The sequence below is a fragment of the Cupressus sempervirens genome, chromosome 6 (genome assembly GCF_028749045.1).
Source record: "Cupressus sempervirens isolate cs-2001-9-10 chromosome 6, ASM2874904v1, whole genome shotgun sequence".
Lineage (NCBI taxonomy): Eukaryota > Viridiplantae > Streptophyta > Pinopsida > Cupressales > Cupressaceae > Cupressus > Cupressus sempervirens.
In genome coordinates, this window is record NC_143123.1 from 468,130,592 (window position 1) to 468,152,771 (window position 22,180).

Sequence of the window (22,180 nt, forward strand, 5' to 3'; positions counted from 1 at the left end):
GGTGGATGGAAGCAAGCTGATATAGAAAAGGCCAAAACTGCAAAGGATTTGATCTTGAGTGATGATTTTTCAAATAGGGTGGAATATGCATTAGAACTCACCGAGCCCATCATGTCTATGCTTCGGTATGCCGACACAGATGAGCCTTGTTTGGGGAACATAAATGATGCCATGGACTCCATGCTAGAAAGAATGAAATCAATTAGTTTAATTTTTTATAGAATACTTTATCCTTGTTTATTGAGAGATTTTTATTTTTTATTTTAATTAAGTTATTAACACTATATCTAGATAACTAACATGTACATCATTTGACATCCCAGGTCATTCAGAGGAGAGAGTAGGATCCTGATACCTTGTACACTAAGGTGGAGAAAATTGTTCTACATCGTTGGAACAAGATGACTACACCTTTACACCTCCTAGCATATGCACTTTCTCCTAGATATTATAGCAGTGAGATACTTGCTATTCCTGGTAGAGTGGCACCATATAGAGATCCTGAAATTGCTACTAGGTATAAGAGGGCACTTAACAGGCTCTTTAGTGAAATTGATGTGGCATCAAATGTTAGGAGAGAGTTTGTTAATTTTGCCTCAAGCAAAAATGCAGAACTTGATGCAATCAATGACCAAAGTAGATTGGATGCCATTGGATGGTGGTACTTACATGGGGAAAGTTACATGTACCTCCAACCTCTTGCCATTAAGATCTTGTCACAAGTATGTATTTAAGTTTTTTTCCTTTTCTTATGGCCACTAAGCTTGTCGAATTAGCACTCTTAAATTCCTATTGTATTGTAAAATTACTTAGCTAATATTTTTAAATTTGTTGGTTGTCTCTCTAGGTTGCGAGCTCTTCTGCTGCTAAGTGGAATTGGAGTACATACTCCTTTATCCACTCAGTGAAGCGTAACTAGTTGGGTTCGAAGAAAGCAGAGGACTTGGTATTTATTCACAACAACCGGCACCTCCTATCACGCAAGGACCCAGGATATAAGAAGGGACCAGAGAAGTTGTGGGATGTACTACCTAAGACTTCTGACTTGGATATGACTGTCCAAGATATATCTAGAACTGCCTTGCTAGATGTTGAGGAGGACGAGGAGGAGGATGTGGCTGCATCTGGGGCTAGTGGAACCGGTTTGGATTCCAATGATGAGGAAAATGTCAATGATATAGATGAGGATGAAGCCATTGATCCCTAATATTTTGATGACCCATTTGACCCTTGAAGGGCATTTGCATCTTTGATAAACTATGTTTAAACATTTGTCATTGACTCATTGAGTCATTTATGATTTATCACCATGTTTCACAATTTCAAACTTTATTAAGTCATAATTTATTATCTATCAATCTGATGAAGTAGTCTATGTTTTGAAATTCCATTTTGCATTTTAGTAATTCAATGTATGATTTTATTTACAACATTAGCATAGATTAATGAGTGAGTATTTAATGTTTATCTTTGACATTTGGCATTAATCAATAATCAAGTAACATTGATATATTCATACTATGGAATGACTTACTTTTACTTTTACAACTATGTGAGCTTTTTTTTTTTGTTGCGCGCGCGTGTGTGTATATATATATATATATATATACACTCACGAACCCACCCATGAACCCAAATGGGCAAAAAAAAATTTGCCCGAACCCCAAACTTGAATCCGTCCCCAAACCCGAATTGGCAACTTAGATAACATATAAAAAACTTAAGGGTGGTTGTTTTGGACCAATATGATTGTTCTTCACAATAGCCCAAAGAGGTCACTTTACAAAGGAAGTATATGATAAACGTATCCCCAAAGTTTGAAACCTTCTACAGTCTCATAAAATGAGTTGAATCAAAGGAATCTACAATCAATTTGACTCAATATACCCTGCAAGTGCAAAAGCCCCAAATTGTGCTTCAAAATCCTCAAAAACTAGGGCTTCTTCAATCTACACTTCCCCAACGCTTTCTCCAGCAAATGATGGATGGAACACCTTGTCTTTCACATATGTAGACACAATCCAACATTAAAATAGCCCCTCCTTAAGGCCAATATGCTGCTGCTGTAAGTTACCAGCACTTTTAATGCAAAAACACAAAGAATTAGTTTGGGGATCACCAATAATCTTCACTTCTCCCTCAAAAATGCATATTATAATGTTAGTATACTATGACACATGTCAAAATAGAGCGATTACACGAGTATTAAGGGTTTACAATCATGCAATGACCATTTTCCACAAAACTTGTCAAAATTGCTTGTTAAATCTGGACAATTTATGACAGTGAACAATAAAGGTTAAAATACTTGTATGAATCCTCAATCAAGGTATGCAATAGAATTTTGAATCATATATCAATACTCTTCCTTCATACAAAACAAGTTACCTTTCAAAACCAGCAAAAACAATGAATCAAACTCATCAAATTTGCCAAAATAGAGGGTTTCTTCATTAACTTTAGAATGCGATCCGTACTCTTCACTTCATGTCCATACAAAAGGGTTCCTTACCTTATATATAACTTCCCTACAACCTTCCCAACCAACTTTGATCGGTATAAGAGTCATTAAAAGGTTAAAACACTAATAAATCCCTTTTCCCTCCTAAAACTAACCATTGTAATTCAAAAATTTGAATTTACAACATTACAAATTTGATATTATAAGAACATTTTTAATGTTCCAACCTTGCCAAATGGCTTAAATAGTCTTATTAAGCATTTCTAAGGAAAAAACTAACTTATTTTAATCCTTATTACATCCATATGCTCAGTTAGCCCTTTTTAGACTTCCAAGACCTAGGAATTACATCTTTTTTCATATTTGATGCCATAATAGGCTTTAGAACTTCATAGTTGATTCCACCATGATATGAATGAGTCATCTTCATGCTTGGAGTCTTTTGTTTGTCCTTGTGTCCCCGGAATGGCTTAGGTGCTCCTACACTAGTATAAAGCAAAGTCACTTTTAAGTGAAAGGTGTCTTGAAGAAGCCAGCTTTATTTATTATTAAAGCAATGCTTTGTGAGAAGGGAACTCATTCTCGTCTTCTTTTTGATATTTTCTTGAGAGGATTTGAAGTGTGAGTTTATTGAGGACTGATTCCTCTTGATTCCTGTATCAATTTGTCACTGTTGTATAGCAAATTGGTTTGGCATTCTCAGTCTGAGTTTCACATTCAATTCATTGCTGAGGTATAGCGAATTGAATTATTTATACAATCTAATTTTGGGTGCCTTCTATACTGTTGTTACTCTGACTTAAAGGGCTGCAACTTCAGTATTTAACATATCAGTAGTTGGATGCCATTGTACCTGAATTTTGGGCATCTATTATCTCTTTATTTGGGCACTGTGATATCTGTTATAAATTTACAGCAGAGTGGCATTTATTTTGGGTTTTACATTTGCTAACTTGGAGCAGCGATCGAATGTGGGCATTGAGTTGCTATTTTTTCCTTTTTTGTGTTTTTTGAGAATTTATGCCTTATTTTGCAATTTGTGAAATATAGAGAGAGATTGCAATTTAATAACTGAAGTCATTTCTAAACTCACAGTCACAATGAACATTCAATTCAACGCTACAATTTCCACTGTTTAATACTCAAGCAAATTACAATCTAAATGCAAAGAACCTGGACTGACAATCGCCTTTCTTTGCAAAAACAAGTCCGATGATCACTCAGCTCCCAACTAAGTAAAGAATCGGCAAAGAGGATCGCTGCCTAACACCATGTTCGGTGGATATTTTGCAAACGACAGTTTTAGGTAAAAATTCAGTCGCAAAATAGGATGACCAGCCACAACGTGTGAGACAGAGTCTCTCCTACCTTAAAGAAAAGGCTCCCTCTTCTCACTGTTCCTTGGATCAACTCAAGGTAAGCAAGAAGTCGAGAGATTTTTATAAAATGGGGGTTACCAATATCCTTTCTTCTTAGCTTTCAAGAAATAATTCACTTACTCATGGAGCGAGTAATGGGCAAGGTGAATCTCTAACTACACTTCTATCAAGAGCTGGAAACAATGATACCGATAAACCTTCACTAACTCAAAGGCTAGCTGAAAATATACCGGTTTGGCTCTAAGTCCGGTCGTACTTCTATATGGAAAAGTTTTACAATTAGGGCACAAAGACTCCTAAAAATAAAAATAACTTAACTATTTTGTGAATTAAGAGAGAAGTATAAGCTACAGACAAAGCTTCTAGCAATAGATTTCCACAACTGCTCCCAGTCAAAGCTTTGGCTCTAATTGCTTCTTAAATCACTATGCTTTTTTATTGAACACACAATAATAACATGAATCAAGAAAATAGGCACAAATTACAGTCAAAGCTTCTAATTTGCTCTATCACAATTGCTTCCAGTCAATTTCTTCTTAGCTTTCAAGAAATAATTCATTTAGTCGTGGAGCAAGTAACGGGCAAGGTGAATCTCTAACTACACTTCTATCAAGAGCTGGAAACAATGAAACCGATAAATCTTCACTAACTCAAAGGCTAGCTGAAAATACACCGGTTTGGCTCTAAGTTCGGTCGTACTTCTATATGGAAAAGTTTTACAATTAGGGCACAAAGACTCCTAAAAATAAAAATAACTTAACTATTTTGCAAATTAAGAGAGAAGTATACGCTACAGACAAAGCTTCTAGCGATATATTTCCACAACTGCTCCCAATCAAAGCTTTGGCTCTAATTGTTTCTTAAATCACTATGCTTTTTTATTGAACACACAATAATAACATGAATCAAGAAAATAGGCACAAATTACAATCAAAGCTTCTAATTTGCTCTATCACAATTGCTTCTAGTCAAAGCTTTGAATCCAATTGCTTCTTTTATTCATTTCTCTCTCAAATTTGTACTACACAATCAAAGTTATGCTTGTACAAATGTGGCAGAGCTTTCTTGCATACAACAAAAGATGATTTTTACAATGAGGGGACACTCCTTTATACAGGCACAAGATTTGAGAAAAGGTGGACAAAAAAGTGGGAGCAACTCAAACAACTTTAACCTAGTCTAACTGAAGGAAAAGATATAGGGTTACATGCAACAGCACGTGCAACTCGCATTACATGTAATTACACATTTTCATGTAATACATCCTCTTCAATTACAAATATGAAAGAAGAAAGAAGACGGAAAAAAAGGAAACAATCCTAGGGATTGTTCTGAAGGACCTTGTACTTGACGATGCAATCCTAAATGATCACAGGATTGGAAGTTCCTGTACTTTGTACTGCTGCATTCACCATGATAACAATAGTGTTGCGTCTTTTGATAACCTCTGACTTTGATGAATTGTCCGTTGTCATTTGAAAACTTAAGTGATCAAGTTTTTCTCGCTCAAGTTGTCATGAATTCTCCTTTGTAGATTGACACATTCTAGATTCTTTGACACTTTGAAAACCTTCTTGACGATGTCTGGATGTAAAATCGAAACAACTTTCCATCAGCAGCTTTACCTTTTTTTTCTTTTTTTTTGAAGTAACGTGTTTGCCACATGGGAATGCGTGCAAATGAGAACTTTTGGATTTAAAAGTGTGACTTGAGCTTTCAAGATGTCATTGCGCGGAAAGTGGATTCCATGTATATAAAACATGTAATGAGAAATGGAAAGTGAGATGACATACGAATGTGGATGGAGGATGCACTTTACATGTAAGTGCAGGTGATGGGATGAGGTGCAAAGCATGCAAAGATGCGGAAACATGTACTTGCTCATGAAGGCATGAATGCATATGGAGAGATGGAAATGGAAAATGGAAGAGGATAACGAGGTTTATAGTCATCTTTGATGAAAGGGGAAGTCAAAGTACATGGAAGATAAAATTGACATCTTTTGATTTTTCAACAAGTGACTTTTAATCAAAATCGGACCTTTTGGATGCTATTACACGTAAGGCATTTCGTGTAATCTTGTCATGCGAATGGATGTGAAAAGTGAGATGACTAAAAATGGAAGCAAAAAATGGGATTACATGCACGTGTGAATGGTGAATGAGATGGAAAACATGTAATTGCATTTGTCGGATGAGATGTGAAGTGTTATGACATGGAAGATGGAAGTGGAACGTGATGATGCTTTCACATGAAGTGAAACAAGAACAAGTTCTTGGGAAAGAACTTGTAATTTCTCCAAAGTGGAGAAAGCCGGCAAGCAAGCACAAAACACAAAAACACAAAGAAAATGTACCTTTGGAAAGTGACCCAAACATGTCAACATGCAAAGCACTTCAACATGCAATTTCAAATTTGGAGTTTGGGGAAATTCCAAAAGTGTGAAATGAGAGTTTTCATCATTTTTAAAGGCAAAATGCACTTTTCATGGCATATATATGGACAAGTGTACAATAACAAGCCATAATATGAATGGAAATAGAAAGATAAGCATGAATTGATGAGCAAGTTTGAAAAATGTCCACTTAATCGGAGGTTAAAGAGCCAAAATAGCAAGTTTTATAGACTTGAAGACCAATTCTCCCTCAAATCCGCATTTTCGAACAACTTTTTGACTTTTTCCGCACTTGCATGTAATGGACATTCAATGGTCGAATTTGAGATGAGAAGGCCAAAAAGTGGTCTCCAAAGACGAGCATGCATTAAAACTCAAAAACAACCCCACTTGATCCAAATCTATGGGCTGAAATGCCATTTTTTGAGTTTTTTGAACAAAAAAATGACTTTTTTATGCAAAAATCTGGGCCGTTTTTGCAAAAACGTGGCCAAAAAATGCATGTTTTTGAGTCATTTTTGACTTGTGAATGCAAAAACAACTTCCCCAAATGCATATACATGGATCAAAATGCAAAAACATGACTCCAAAATGCAAAATAGTGTATAAAAACCCCAATTTTTGGGCGTTTTTAGCAAAAACGTGATTAATAAAAGACATGAAATGAATTCATTTTTGGCTTTTAAACACCAAAACATGAGTCACAATGTAATGTAAAACACTTGAAAAGCTAATTTGATTCCTCTTTGGACCAAAACTTGAGCCAAAAATGATGTTTTTTGAATTTCTTTCCAAAATGTGCCCTTGGTAGAGCTTAGAAAAATGTCTTTTAGCAAGATGAATCCATTTTTGATATTAGAAAATCCATTTCCAAGCAAAAACGACACTATTGAGAAAATCTCATGCAAAACCATCAAGTAAATTTCTCACAATGAGCAAAATTAGGTTCTTAGAGAGCAAATGCATGTGTTCTTCCAAAATCGGACTTTTTGGAGTGATATGCATGTTTTAAAAACTTTTAACAAAAAAAAGGACCTTTTGGAGTGCAAAGCATATTTTAAGTTGTATCTCACTTTTTTTATGTAATGACACAAAAACTTACCTTTTGATGTAATGATTTCAAAAAGATCCACTTTTGTGAGCCTTTTGATGTAATAACATCAAACAAGTCCACTTTTGATTTCAAGTTGAACTTTATATGCAATGACATGTAAAATGTCCACTTTTGATGGATTTTACATGTAATTGCATATAAAAAGTCCACTTTTGATGACTCAAATATGCAAAGACATGGAAAAAGTCCACTTTTGATGGACTTATATTTCCAAGTTGAACTTTTTATGTAATGACATGTAAAAGGTCCACTTTTGATGGTTTTTACATGTAATGACACATTAAATGTCCACTTTTGATAACTTTAAGTGATTAAATAAGCACATGTCAAATTAAATTCATAAAAATATTACTTATGTGGGTCATAAATTATATTTACATATCATATTAATTATATAACATGTAAATACCATTTTAAAAAAAATATTTACTAGAGTATTTGATTTAAATGCTAAAAATTAAATTGATCTATATAGTTAATATAGTCACTTAAGTGAAAAATCAAAAAGTAACACAACTTAAAATTATAACATAAAGTGCACTATAGTTACTTTAAGTGAAAATTTATAAGATAAAGTAACTTTAAAACATAACATAAAGTGCATTTAAGTTATATTTTTCAACAAGTGAATATCAAATTAGAAATATAACATGATATTTTCAATTCGTGCTGTTGCATCAAAAAAGTCCACTTTTGAGGCATTAAAACGACAATAACTCTTGACTAACAACTTCGATTGAGCTCTAGGTTAGACTGAATCGAAAGAAAAATTGAAAGCCATGACATGAGCAAAACCACAAAGGACTAAAAACCAACAAACGCAAACTCAAAAGAAAAAAAAAATGACGATAAAGGCCTCAAAAATCAAGCATAGGCTCGAAATATAGAAAAACGAAAAAGACTCAACAAAAGCCTTCAGTAAAAGGATTTATTAGATCAATTGGTGTTGTTTGATTGATCAATACAAAACAATTCAATAATGAAATAAGCTTAGAGAAATGTGAATAGTTTGAAAAAGTTTCGTACTGTTACCTACATTTTGTGGTGACAAAATGCAGGACAACACCCCACTGAACAGAGATTTGTAAATGAGGCCTCTTACAGATATGGCCTGCATCACTCAGCAGATGCTTAGAGATTGACATGATTCAGCAGCTACTTTAGACGCCAATACTAGTGTGGAATGCAGACGTGCCTAGGGAATTTGATCACCCAAAACAATGTTGTTATCCACCTGGTAATGCCACCCTGTACAGGTATGGGTGTGATCAAATGGTCACCTCAATTTGGAGAGGCAAAACGCTAGGTAACAGTTAATGTTAAATGCCACCAAGCAGAGACCAATGTCATCTTAGAGCAGAATTTTTTATCGCCTAATTTTGCAAGTAAATTAGACACCACTTAGCAATTTTTATCCACACCGAAATAAATAGAGAATCTAGGCACTTAGTTGCAAAAACAATAAGCTTTAATTGCAGATACAGAGATATGAATTCCCAACCAGCATAAGATGCCACCCTAGCAACAACTATCACAATTAAGGAGGACACTAAGTTCAGATTGTAGATACTCAGTTTAATCCACTATACCTCAGCAATGGATTAAATGCACAAACTCAGATTCAAACCGTCACAAGAGAATATCAAAGCAATAGACAATATAAGATGAATAAATCTTCACAATAGAGTTATATTTATAACACAATTGTGCAAACCAGCTTCTTCTCCACACTTCATAAATGAGAACACTGTCATAATACAATAGTGATTATGGAAATGGATTTAGTTATGTAGAATATTATTTGCAATATGCTATTGATGGATGTTAATCTTAAAGAAAATAAATCCCTCATTTGGGACAACATTACTTTATTCTTCCCCAGCACAGAAAAGAACTGAAATGCAATAGTGTCAAAATTTTGGATAGCAAAGGATAATATAAATTGGTAATACACCTGAATAGAATGGTTATCACCAAATAATTTGATTATGATTCAGCCATCAAAATACGTGTTAATTGAGCATCGTTCTTATTATGAAAAGCTACAACAAAGGTGCGACCTTTCACAATCATCTTAGGCTCATATTTATATTCAGTCATTCTGATATTGAAATATTGTCGTACTGTTGCAAATAATGTTGTTCATTGCATTAATAGCTAGTTGAGCTTTTCTGGTATATTCCATTATCTACTTCTGCTGTTATGATTATTACTGTACCTACTGAAAAGAACGCTCAGGCTAAATACATGTCACCAACGGTGGAGATAAGGTTTCCTTTATATGTGCAAAACTGCAAACAATAGACAATTGGTAATACCAAAAGGCGCTAAAATGTAAAATAAAGTTGTGTATTTGTAAACAATGTAATTCAAGTTTAATTTCCATGGGAAGTATGCGATAGACCACACCTTCAGACTGGGCCCTCATTTGTGTCCCCAATGGTGGTTGTGTCAGCTTAAATAGCGGCAAGCCTCATTTACCAAGTGTCAGTGGACCCGAATAAACCATCACAATCAATGAAAAAGCATTCGAGGTACCACCTCTACATGGATATCAAAACTGACTTTCTAAGTTTGTGCTAATATCTTTCGAGAAAGCAGTTTTGGCCAAATCCTATTAAATCATGTCGGTTATTTATTTGCAGTAATTGATTCATGTGCCCAGCAAGATATGGCATTGCCTTTGCACAAATTTCCTTCCATATTCCACAACAGAAAACAGAACAGCTAAAACAACCGGTAGTTGAAAAATTAATATAATAACTGCAGAAACTTTGCCCAGAATTGAAGGAGGAATTACAAGATGCATAGGCCATTATAATTAAAAGGCATATAGTCAAACCAGAATGGTACTCACTTAAAGATGGCAAAACTTGAAATACAGAAAAAAACTACTTCAAATGGTAGGCTAGGATAAATGGGAATGACAAAAAGTTAGAGAAGCAACTTGATAATGGAAAAGGCATTTAAAGACTTTGAAGCTGAAAAACAAGGAACAATGGTGAAGCTATGGTGAAATGCTACACAAGCCTTCTTGAAGGTCTCTGATATCCATAACCAAACTTTTCAATTTGAGTTGTATTGCACAGAATATCAAGAAGTGATATAGAAAATAATATAGGAAGATGTCTTGCCAAATATTATAACCCGTTGATGAGATATGAAGCAAGCACAACAGTAAGAATAAACACAATGAACTGCTACTTCAGATATCCACATCCGTCTGTTGTTAGGTATGCAACTAAATTAAACTGCAGTGAGTGAATATAAGTACCATCATATACTGAATTAACTAAGCTAAAGGATGACTTACGTTGGGCAACGCCTGAGCAGATAATGACACTGAGAATCACATATTAACCTCACTGGTAAATAGGCAATAGATGCACAACCTGCTGGTAAGTTGTGGAAGTCGTACACGGCAAGTTTGCATAGTAGTGTTCCATTCAATTTAAAAGCAAAAGCATGCAGCACATTCAGATTGAAGCTATCACCTTTAAAGAAACATATTGTTTTGTCATTTGAGAACAAATAATATAAACTTACTAAAACATTCACGCTAGCTGCATATGATGATTCTCTGTGTGTTGTTCTTGGATATCCTGTGTTGCAGGATTGTATGTATTTGCTCATGGTGTTTCACTGAATGCATTATGCTTTTCGCTAAAGCAAGACAGGTATTTTGGAAATTGGAAACATTAATTAGAAATGATGACTGTCGTGTTCCTTAATGTTAAGGTATTTATATGGGTTATCATAGATTACTTCAATAATTCAATTTTATAAATACTGGAAGGTATCTTTTGGATACTAATTCTTAACTAGACTGCCTTTGATGGGTAGACAGAATAATCATATGACTTTCAGTATCACATTTAAAATTTAAAGAAATAGAATTTTTAAAACAAAGATAAGCCTAATCAAAATCACAACTTCCAAAGGATTTCATGTGCAACAAAATATAAAAGTGATGTAACTCACAAATATTACTCAATTAAGTGCTGAAACTAGGTTTCTGCAAGGAATATTGTAACTTGTCCTATCAAACACAGCCCAGATTCAAAAAAACAAACATCTAATTCCCATTTTACCTCAGTTTCCCTGGGACGCCTAAGCTTGCATCTGAGAGAACAACCCAAGCATCCTCCATGGTATGTCGGGAACCTTTATCTTCTGCAGCATCTGCTTCAACAAGAGTAACTTCTGTAGCTACCTCCGTGATATGACTTTTATTATTTGAAATTTGCTCATTTGCCAATAAATTATCGTTCTCCTGGCATTTTTTATTTCCAGTACCTGAGTCAATAAGCAAATTGCAGCTGTAATCTGTTTTTTGATATGCTTCGTTTAAATTCAGTTCACTTACAGTTAAGTTATTGTGGCCATGAAAATTTTTATTTTCTGCATTTTCACCACTATCCTTGGTCCTTTCATTTGAAAAATCAGTGTATTTTCCACTCAACTCATATTTCACAATTTGCTCTTCATCAGTTTTTGACTTCTTTGCTGTTGGTGAAGAACTATCAAGTGCATCACATGTGCGCTTATTCTCCAAACCTGTAGCATTAATATTTTTATTTCTGGCTTGTAGGTCGAAATTTTCCGCCATTTTCTTTTTAAATATTGAGATTGCACTGCGATCTTGGTTCTTGTTATATATGCGATAGATTATTCTGCAAAATAAGAACAGATGAGAACCATATAGACATAACTAAACTTAATACATGTTGCTGCATTGAAAAACACAAAATAAAGGACTGGCTGGTATATTCTAAAACTGGATATAGCAGCACAAAAAAGTTCAAGCAATCCAATTTATAAAAAACGTTTAAGAGAACTAAAGCATTCTTACAAAGACCCTATGCAATAGTCAATACATTATGAAAATTCTATATAAACTGAAAAGAACTACGGAAGAATGGTTTCTAATCTAACGCATGGATTTTGTGTCCATCATCTTCTGAAATGAGAATTTAGCCAATTTTCAAAACAAAAGTATTTTAAATATATTTATCAAAACAGCTCAAACTAGAAGAAAATTTCAGCGGGAAGGAACACAAGGATCTTGGCATGTAATGTCCCCTTTTTGGGAGATTAGAAAAGTTGAAGACATAATTATATAATATTAATTTTTGACTTGGAGAGCATGGACTCAAATTATTAAAGGTCAATTTAATATTATAAAGTGGGCAAAAAGGATAAGAAGAGATAAGACGAAAAGCCAAGAAGGGTAGTCGAAGAGTCACAGCTATGAAGATAAAAGGAGATGAGACTCATTCCTTGAGATATGCTTGATTTATTATTCAGATTTCAGTTTCTCTCTTGCAAGAGTTTTCGAAAAGCTTCAGCTTTCAGCCAGTGTGAGGACGTAGCCCCTCGTGCAAACAGACAATGGACGCAAACCCATTGTCCCTAGAGACATCACTTCAGATGTCTCATATGTGCTTACAGGTTCTTCTCTTAGTGTTCCAATCTGACTGCAAAATTGTGTTTAAGATTGGATTATGATTGTTGGTTATTGTATTGCTGTTGTATAATGCAATAACATGTTTTAAGGAGTTGAATGAGAGTTTACTAGTTTATACTGTTGATTAATAATGCATTTCCATATGCTTGAATCCTGAATATTATTTCGAGAAAGAACGGATTAATATCTATTGTAGAATCTACTGGTTTCTATTGTTGTGTTGTAATACCTTTGCCTATCTTTAGGTCTGAATATTTTGATTGAAAAAGAAATTGAGTAAATATCCAGTTTGAGATATTTCAGTGGTATCAGAGCTATTGAATCTGCCATCCTAGTGGGTATATTCAGAGTTTTGAATCAGATTTTAGTTGCAAATATCCAGATAAAGTAATGGATAATTGATATTAATCAGGGTGTGAATTATTCTGGAGCCCATATTCAACAAAGAACTGCAAAAAACTCTACGTACTGATTTTGGGAATGGTGGCGTCCATCTCTATAAAAAGAAGTTGGAACATGTAAATGAGCTTAACCTTACGATAAAACACCTAGGAAGGGAGTTTGGAGATTTGAAAATACTAATATCTAGAACAAAATTATCGCAGAAGAAGCAAGGCAACAATGGAAGCATGTGCACTGTTATTTCAACACGGATCTATGACTAAACTTTACAGCCCTCTTGGAGATTTCAACAAGTTTCAAGTAAGAAGACTGCAAAGAAACACGTGAACTCAATAGACCCACTATAAGCATGGAGACGGCAAGATAATGTAGGTATGTTCGAATTTTTGGTTATAACAGTTGTAGAAACGTGGGCCAGATCCCCTATACATTTGAAGTGTATTGAATGAATGTGAGAGTAGCAGTAATAACCTACTGCGGAAATAAGATCATCTTGAAGGAAACAGTGGGAGTTTGGGAGTAGACTTTGCCAGATAGGCATCAGCACTAGACCAGTCATGGCTTTTCCATTGTTTTATCGATTTCCTATCAGCACTTACAATCATGATTAGACTGCTGGGATAAGCTCTAGTTGACAGTTATCAGCTGGGTGGCAAGACAAAGAGAGCACAGGGTATAAGCGAAGGTGGAGTTAATACTAATACCAGTATTCTCCATACTGCGTTGGCCATAACAGCAGTGTAGACGTCCTGTGTAGGCAGTGAGTGTACCATACCAAGTCGAGTGAAAATAACTATCGAGTCATTACAAGCATGGTCTGGGTGTATGCGCTTTGTTGCAGGTGAAAGATCTTCAATGACTGGAAGTTCAACAAGAAGCCCAGCATGGGAGTACGAAACAATCAAAGCTGTGAACTATAGAAACTTTCCCGTCAGCTCTTAATATTTTACTTTGGGCGGTTGAAATTCTTAAGTTGATAATGGAGTTGAGCTAAAGGCAAGCCATTAGAATGAACGTTCTCTTGTTTGAAAATACTGGGAATGTCTTAAGATAGATTAAACGTGACTTCCAAATTCAGAAATCACATCAATATTTGTGGAGTCAGTATTGTCCACCAAAGGCAATAAGGAGGTGAGAACTGTACAAGAACAACACCGAATTGCAGGAAGGCATGTGTGGAGCACAAGTGAAATGGGAAAGCAATAGGTAGTTTTTTGTGTGTAATGCCAAAAGGAGAGAGGACATCACGAGGATCTTGAAATATAGAAATCTGGAAGAGGCCACCTAGGCATCTCAGCTTGAGCGATAGTGTCTCGTGGACATGTTCTATGTCACGCAAGCCTTGTCTTCCACCGTTACATGATGTGGTGTCAGACCTGAGGTGATTTTAGACATATAAGGTTTGGATTATTAATAATCTTATGTGGCATTGTGGTGTGAACCATGTATTTAACAACTATGTGCCAACAAAAAACTGGGAGTTGGAGACATCGAGCAAGGAGTTAAAGACATTTATCAAGAAATAGAGAAACGATGGCCATCCTCCACAGTAAAGAAATTATTCGACATGGTTAATGTCAGTAGTTAAGGCAGAGAAGCGTTACCATTCAAATAGTTGGTGCTAGTGACTGCAACTCTTGGCGATTTTTAACGCACAAGAATCTAACCAAGGAATCGTAATGAACGGGATATCGTAAACATTAGCAACCGGTCGGATATCTTGAAGAGCCATTACGGCAGTCTTGAAGGAATTTGAAAACAAAGGTTTGCAGAGGAATCTAGTTCAATATCATTTCCAACAATCTTCACCAAACAACATATTTTACGGTAGACAAAGAGTAGAGCAGAGTTTGTAACCGCTGGAAGGACACTTTGCTATAAGTTTTCAAGTGCCCCTTCTCCAAACACGTATATGGTATAGGAATTTTGAGGGTCGCATGAGCAAGTGTTAGCCGATTGTGTGAAGTCTATAGGTTGAAGAAGAAACTAGAATACATATGAATTCAAAAGATCTTGTTAACCTTATTGCTTTTTAAATCCTTCAACAGGCAACACGATGTTTCCCTCTCCATGTGAATAGAATAAATTTAGGACTTATATCATTGGTGATTGAGTAGAACTCATTTCCTTGGCTTTTGAATGTTTCGCATGATGCATCATTCAAGGAGGAGGTGATGAGGAAATCACTTTATTATTGTATAGGGCCCATGTGGAAAAAGAGGTTATAGATTCATTACATGGGTAAGAAACAGGCCTTCACGATGAAGGTGAATTAATAAAGTTGCATAAAGTACCCTACACAACACTTTGGTGTGTAACTGCAGATGCAAAGGCTCTTGCTACAATTGCATTGTATGAAATGGCCATGTAAGTTCTAACAAGCAGCAGGAAGAATCCATAGCAGTAAAATAACAGTCAGAAGGTACTACGGGCATGAGTCGTATCACATCTAGAGTGGTGGAAATGATCAGTGAGAGTGATATCCAGCAATGTTGTTAACAGGCTAAGCAGAGGTCTTAGTTCGAACTGATAAGTATCCATGACTACGGCAGATATCCTTGTAAGGGTCGTTGGGTGGTTGCTAGAGATACTCATGGCTATGAGCAGTCTATCTAGGTGTAGAAGTGACCTGTCCTAGTCACGCGGGCAGTCATCTTCTCCATTCATGTTTAACTTGCTCAGGTAGTTTGGGAAGATGAAGTCATTTGGCATGATATGAAAAGCTTGTACTTACGCCCAAATACCAATAGTGGTTTTGCATTCTGCCATAACATGAAACTAAGCATATTGTTTTTTCTATGTTTAGAGATTGTGAATTAGTCTTTGCTCATAATCAGAGGTAATATGACAGTAGCATCAGCATTCTTATATGTGGGTTGCCCACCACTGTTGGTCAAAATTCCTCTTGTTAGAACTTAATCTCTTGACAAACCAAGTGGGAATTCTTACAGATGTTGAACATATTACCACAGCAGCCTTGTTGAAAATCTCTACACATCAGTTTTCTATTTTATTGAAAGAACATCCATCTTGACAATTTGGGTAAATATAGAGTTTGGACAAAATCTTGAAAGGTACTATGAAATTACAAGAGCAGTTAGCCCAGAATTTTGAATCCGATATAAGAGAAAAAATACTTGACATTTATGGAGAGTATAAAGAACTGCCTACCCAAATTCACAATGATTTATCATTCAATGATTACATGGATTTTCATCTAGAGCAGCAAAATAAGACTGATATGGCAAAAAGAAAGTATTTGGAATTGGTTCAGGATCTCCTTACAAAAGACCAATACAACGATGTGTATGAAGAATTCTTGGCAGACCAAAATCATCGAACAAAGGGTCTTGAAAAAGAATAGTCAACTACCGTTGATTTGTGGCCTTCTCATGATCACATAGATGTTACACAAGGTGCTAGTTTCTATGTTGGGAATTTAGAGGTTAGCTTTGACAAGCAAGTTGATGAGGTCGGTTGCACACGAGGTAATAGCAGGTTGGAATCTTTGTATGATGAACCATATATTTCTAATGCCCGTGACATGAATTTAGAAGAACAGTCTGAGATGACATTGCAAGACAATGAACCACTTCAACATGACAATAATGAAATACACACCTTAAAGAACCAGCTAAAGGTTAGTGAAGACATGATTGTGGTATCTTTGGTACGTTATGACAGCACTCATAAGATAGTTGAAGATCTCTATAGGAAGGCCCAAAGGGAAGTGGAAGGAGTTTGGCTTGTTGCTGATTTGCAAGTGGTCAAAACAACACTTAAAGCTATGAAATCAAATTATTTATATTTGTTGTCTAATAGGGATTATATTCTTAAGGTTGCTGAATTACATGCTGATCAGTCAAATAGAGAAAAGAATGAGATTCAAGAGCTCAACAGGGAGCTTAAGTATGCTTGTGAGGCATTGTATAAAACTCAATTTTCTCTTCAAAAAGCAGAAAATCAGATCAGGGTAACAAATCACTCTCGAGAACATAAGGGTAAAGTGAGGCAGGAGTTTTTCCAAGAAGTCATTGATGAACTTGATAGCATTTAGCAGACGCATGACTTGGATAGCTGCCCCAAATGATCAAGTATCAGAACTTCATATTACATTCATCTTGTAGACAACCCTTTGTTTGAAGTTGTTGCTGACTAGACTTCTGATAATCCCTTTTTGTAATAAACGAGGGAACTCCTTTTGATTGCCATGAAGAAGATGATTTTGATTTCAGGATATTGGGTTCTCGTAAAATTCCTAGCAATGAATCTAGGTCACGGGATGGTAGTGGTGAATTGACTACTGTTGCTTGTCATTGGATCAATCCAAACATAGTTTCCGATTTCACCCCATACAAGAGTTGGATAGATTTCCTACATCAACCATTGAATAGATCTTAGTGAAGTATTGATGTGAGCTATGTTTCAATCATAGTGATTAGCTTTTCATCTTCATACTTACTCATAGCACCTATGCACTTGGGGGTTCTCCAAATTTATGACGATAGTATGGGTTTCGATGTACCTATGGTGTTAGTTTCATCTTTTGAGCAGCTCGTTTCTTACATCATCTATTTAGGTCAGATCGTCACCATCTACTGGGTTATACATAGCCCCTTGATACATTTCTACATTATCATAGTAGCTGGTCAAGACAACAGGGTTTGGGATCCAAGTGTTGATAGCATGTATCTATGGCTTATTGAGGATTTTGTTATAGTTCTACTCAATTCAAGACTGGATGTGAGGATAAGTAGAGTTGTACAGTCTACAGGTGCAGTGATATTTCATAGATTTATATGGGACCCAGGGATCGGGTTGATGGATGGGTTGCAGAGTGACACCTTGCTTTGCAATGTGTCAAGATTTGCTTTCAGATTGGGTTACAGGTCTACCTGCAGATTCATATGGGATATTGGTACTGATTAATTGAAGACAAGCAATTTTAAGGAGGGGAGATTTGTAATGTCCCCTTTTTGTGACATTAGAAAAGTTAAAGACATATTTATATAATATTAAAATTTGACTTGGAGAGCGTGGACTCAAATTATTAAAGGTCAATTTAATATTATAAAGTGGGCAAAAAAGACAAGGAGAGATAAGACAAAAAGCTAGGAAGGGTAGTAGACGAGTCACAACTATGAAGATATAAGGAGATGAGACTCATTCCTTGGGATATGCTTGATTTATTATTCAGATTTTAGTCTCTCTTGCGAGAGTTTTTGGAAAGCTTCAGCTTTCAGCCAGTGTGAGGACGTAGCCCCTCGTGCCGGCAAACAATGAACGCAAACCATTGTCCATGGAGACGTCACTTCAAGTGTCTAGTATGCGCTTACAAGTTCTTCTCTTAGAGTTCCAATCTGACTGTAAAACTGTGTTTAAGATTGGATTATGATTGTTGATTATTGTATCGTTGTCGTATAATGCAATAGCATGTTTTAAGCAGTTGAATGAGAGTTTACAGGTTTATACTGTTGATTTTGATTTATAATGCATTTCCATATGCTTGAATCTTGAATATTATTTCGAGAAAGAACAGGTTAATATCTATTATAGAATCTACTGGTTTCTATTGTTGTGTTGTAATACATTTGTCTATCTTTAAGTCTGAATATATTGACTGAAAAAAAAATCGAGTAAATATCCAGTTTGGGATATTTCATGGCGCTATGCCAACAAAATTACAATTTCAATTAAAGTAGAGCTAGATTTACATGATTTTAAAATTATAATAATGATAGTTCTACATTCAAACATGGGTGTACATGCAAAGCACAAGCAAATTGCAGTAATTGTTTCATGGATGGCTAGAAATAAAACAATTGATTACAAAGATCAGCAATTTTTTGCAAATGATTCTAACAAATCAGAATTTGGCCCTTCATACCAATCTTTCAAATTAACAAAATTGCATATTGTTTAAAATTGATCAAATAAATCACTAACCCAACTATCACAATAAATTGTGTACACTATTAAATCGCTATTTTTAGCAGTTTTTTCCTATACATTGTGATTTCTTCTTTTTTTGTATTTTCAAATTTTGGTATCTTAGTCATTTCTACTGCATTTGACCATGCGACGTCGCATGTTAAGATTATCATATTGGTCATATTGGACCAACTCTCGATAGCTTCACAAATCTTCCCCTTCTATTTTCATTCTCCAAGTAATGCCCTACAAATATTTTAAGTTTTTTAATTTACTAATTGATTTAAAGCCTTTTACTTTAGTATATACCATGAGTGAACCCTAACACTAAACCCTAAGGGCCTAAAGTTTCTTCAGCATTAGGGTTTCATTTGTATATTCTTTGTAAACCTTAACTTTAAACCTGAAATTAGTGTTTTGTTTTCAAGCTTAGAGCATGCCTTAACCCTAAGCACTAAAACTCAATGTTTTCATTAGGGTTAAGGTTTTATATTAATATGTTTCATGATTGATACAGTTGTAAGTATAAGGAAGAAATATGTCTCATGATTGATACAAATTTTACCTACCTTGAGGAAGTTACACTAAGAATGCTATATGTTGACTCTTTTGGTTATGAAACAACAGAAGAGGAAATTGAAGGATGCTGTCGGTAAAAAGTATTGTACCCGACAAGTAGAGTTGTATCTGAAAGGGCACGTGACAGTTGAGTCACCCCTTCAGGAAAGTATATGTACATCGTCTGAATGGACTATTGGATCATCATTATCATTGTAATTGTTGGTTGCATACTGCTTATATGAATAAAGTATCATGTTATGTGTTAAATTCTAATACCTTAATGCGACAAGAATCCATTTACCCTATACGGTAAACATTTGGCGTCATTGCCAGTCGAACCTGGTATACAAGAGGTGTTATGAAGATTAATGCCAAATCTACTCAATAAAGATAGGAATAAATAAAAGACAAAGATGATATACACTCAGTATGGGAAGCATTAATTTTAACACAACGGGTGGAGCACAGACAAAAGTTTCAGCAGCTTACCGACGGACGCCAAGGGGGTGAAGGAGCACTGACGGAGGGAGTGCATACACCTAGCAGACCGAGGAGTGTTAAGGAATTGCTCAAAGGAATGCGACAGAGATTGAATTTGGTGGAAGAGACAACAGAGGAGTTCCTTAACTTGTATACACCAAGGGTAGAGAACCCGAATGGAAGAAAAGGTACATGTATGGGCCAAAGGAGCACGAGCGTAGGGTGAACTCTTCGTTCCAAAGACACCTGACAAACGGATACAAGTAGAGAATCAAAGAACTTTGCTTGAAGATCTCTTCACACCGGGTAACACGGTTGTCCAAAATAGGGCGGTTGTTCAAAGAATCGCGGTTGTGCAGAACAATGCGTGTACTCAGAACATGGATACTCATAATAGCGCAGGTACACAACAAGTACCATAGACTCAAAAGAAACTAACAATGGCAAGACCAAAGGAAAAACTATCGAAGTTTAATGGTGATGGGATGGCTGATCCAGTGAGACATTGTAAAACATGTGAAACGATCTAGATGGTGAACGGTGTAACGGACCAAGATGGCTGGATTCGACAGTTTCCGATGACCCTACGGGGTGTAGCAATTGATTGGTTTTTGGATGCCAATCCTCAAAAATTAACTACATGGCCGAACATCAAGAAAGAATTCATAGCAAAATTCCGACTACTAAGAGATGATAACGAAATAGTAGCAGAAATATACGATACAAAACAGGGGAAGAATAAAACAATCCATGTATATGCAAGAAGGTTGAAGGAGCTGGAAAGCCAACCAATTGATGAGTTAAAGAAAAGGTGGTTTGTTGAAGGGCTATGACTAGCGTTGAAGAAAAAGATGAAAATCATACCTCCAACGTCATACATAAATACATATAATTGGGCGATGGAAAGAAGAAAAACAAACCATTGGACTCAGACAATTCATCTTCTGAAAGCAGTAGCAACGACAAAGAGTCAAGTAAGAAGGTTCGAGCATTGCAGAAGGACATGTTACAAATGATGAAGGAGTTCAAAAAGCTGAAAAAGAATCCTGACTCAGCGAAAGAGGAACTGTGGTGTACGGATTGTAAGGAGGGCCACACAAAGGGCTCCTTCCCAAAAAAACAATTTTGCAATATTTGCCGAGCTATGGGACACTCCACCAAGGAATGCCTGTTCAATATGAAAAAGAAGAGACATCAAGAAGTGCTACTGATGCAGGCAATGTCCACCGTAGGGGCAGGAATGAACACGAACAATGAAGCAACCTCAAGAGGGTACCATAATAATAACCGGCGCGGACAAGGCAAAAACAATAATAATAATAATAACAATAATGGGGGCCGAAGTTAGATACAATACGACTCGAGTGGATGACCAATGATACAATGTCTTGTGTGCAACCTCTAGGGACACTTCGCCAGAGACTGTACCATGAGGGAAACACCATAGTTGTTGCGCAGATGGTGTGGTTCAGGAGACCACAAGGATTCGAAATGCCTTAAGCAAGGGGTGAACTTGTTAAGTATAGAAACATGTGAGGAGGAGACATTAGCAATCACTCACGAGCAAGCAAAGAAGGCGATGTATTCAAATGCAAAAGAGGAAAAGAAAAGGTTGCAACAAGCGCGAGCGGAATTAGAAAAACAAAAGGAAGCCGAAAAATCACAAACAAAAGACACTGCCAGCACCTCAAAGTGGCAGAACAAATTATTATATGACAGGTAATGTAAATGGAAGTTCCCATGAAACTGAATGACCTTCTTACAATGCCTCAGCTACAGACAGCAATACTAAACATGACACCACTCCTGAAAGCAACGGAAGAGATAGGAAAAGATGGCAGCGGAGCAACTGCGACAGACCCAATGCTACTAGCACTCACTTCGGGAAGTCATCTTGCAATAATAGAGATGGGTATCCTCAAAACCATCTTAACGGACACAATCGTAGATGAAGAGTCACAAGTGAATGTACTACTGGAAGATGTGTGAA

General features: G+C 35.9%; 1 protein-coding gene across 5 annotated transcripts in view; it reads right to left on the reverse strand.

Moving 5' to 3' along the window:
* The window catches only part of LOC149553079 (Protein phosphatase 2C family protein), a 268,679-nt gene that overhangs the window by 202,601 nt on the left and 43,898 nt on the right, over positions 1 to 22,180 (reverse strand). For 3 of the 5 annotated variants that reach the window (XM_089788587.1, XM_089788586.1, XM_089788590.1), the window contains exon 2: positions 11,441 to 12,022. In XM_089788587.1, coding sequence (XP_089644713.1) covers positions 11,441 to 11,958 — 518 coding nt within the window. In that variant the 5' untranslated portion in view covers positions 11,959 to 12,022. The remainder of the gene's footprint in view (positions 1 to 11,440; positions 12,023 to 22,180) is intronic. The other 2 variants (XM_089788589.1, XM_089788591.1) reach the window with 1 other exon arrangement.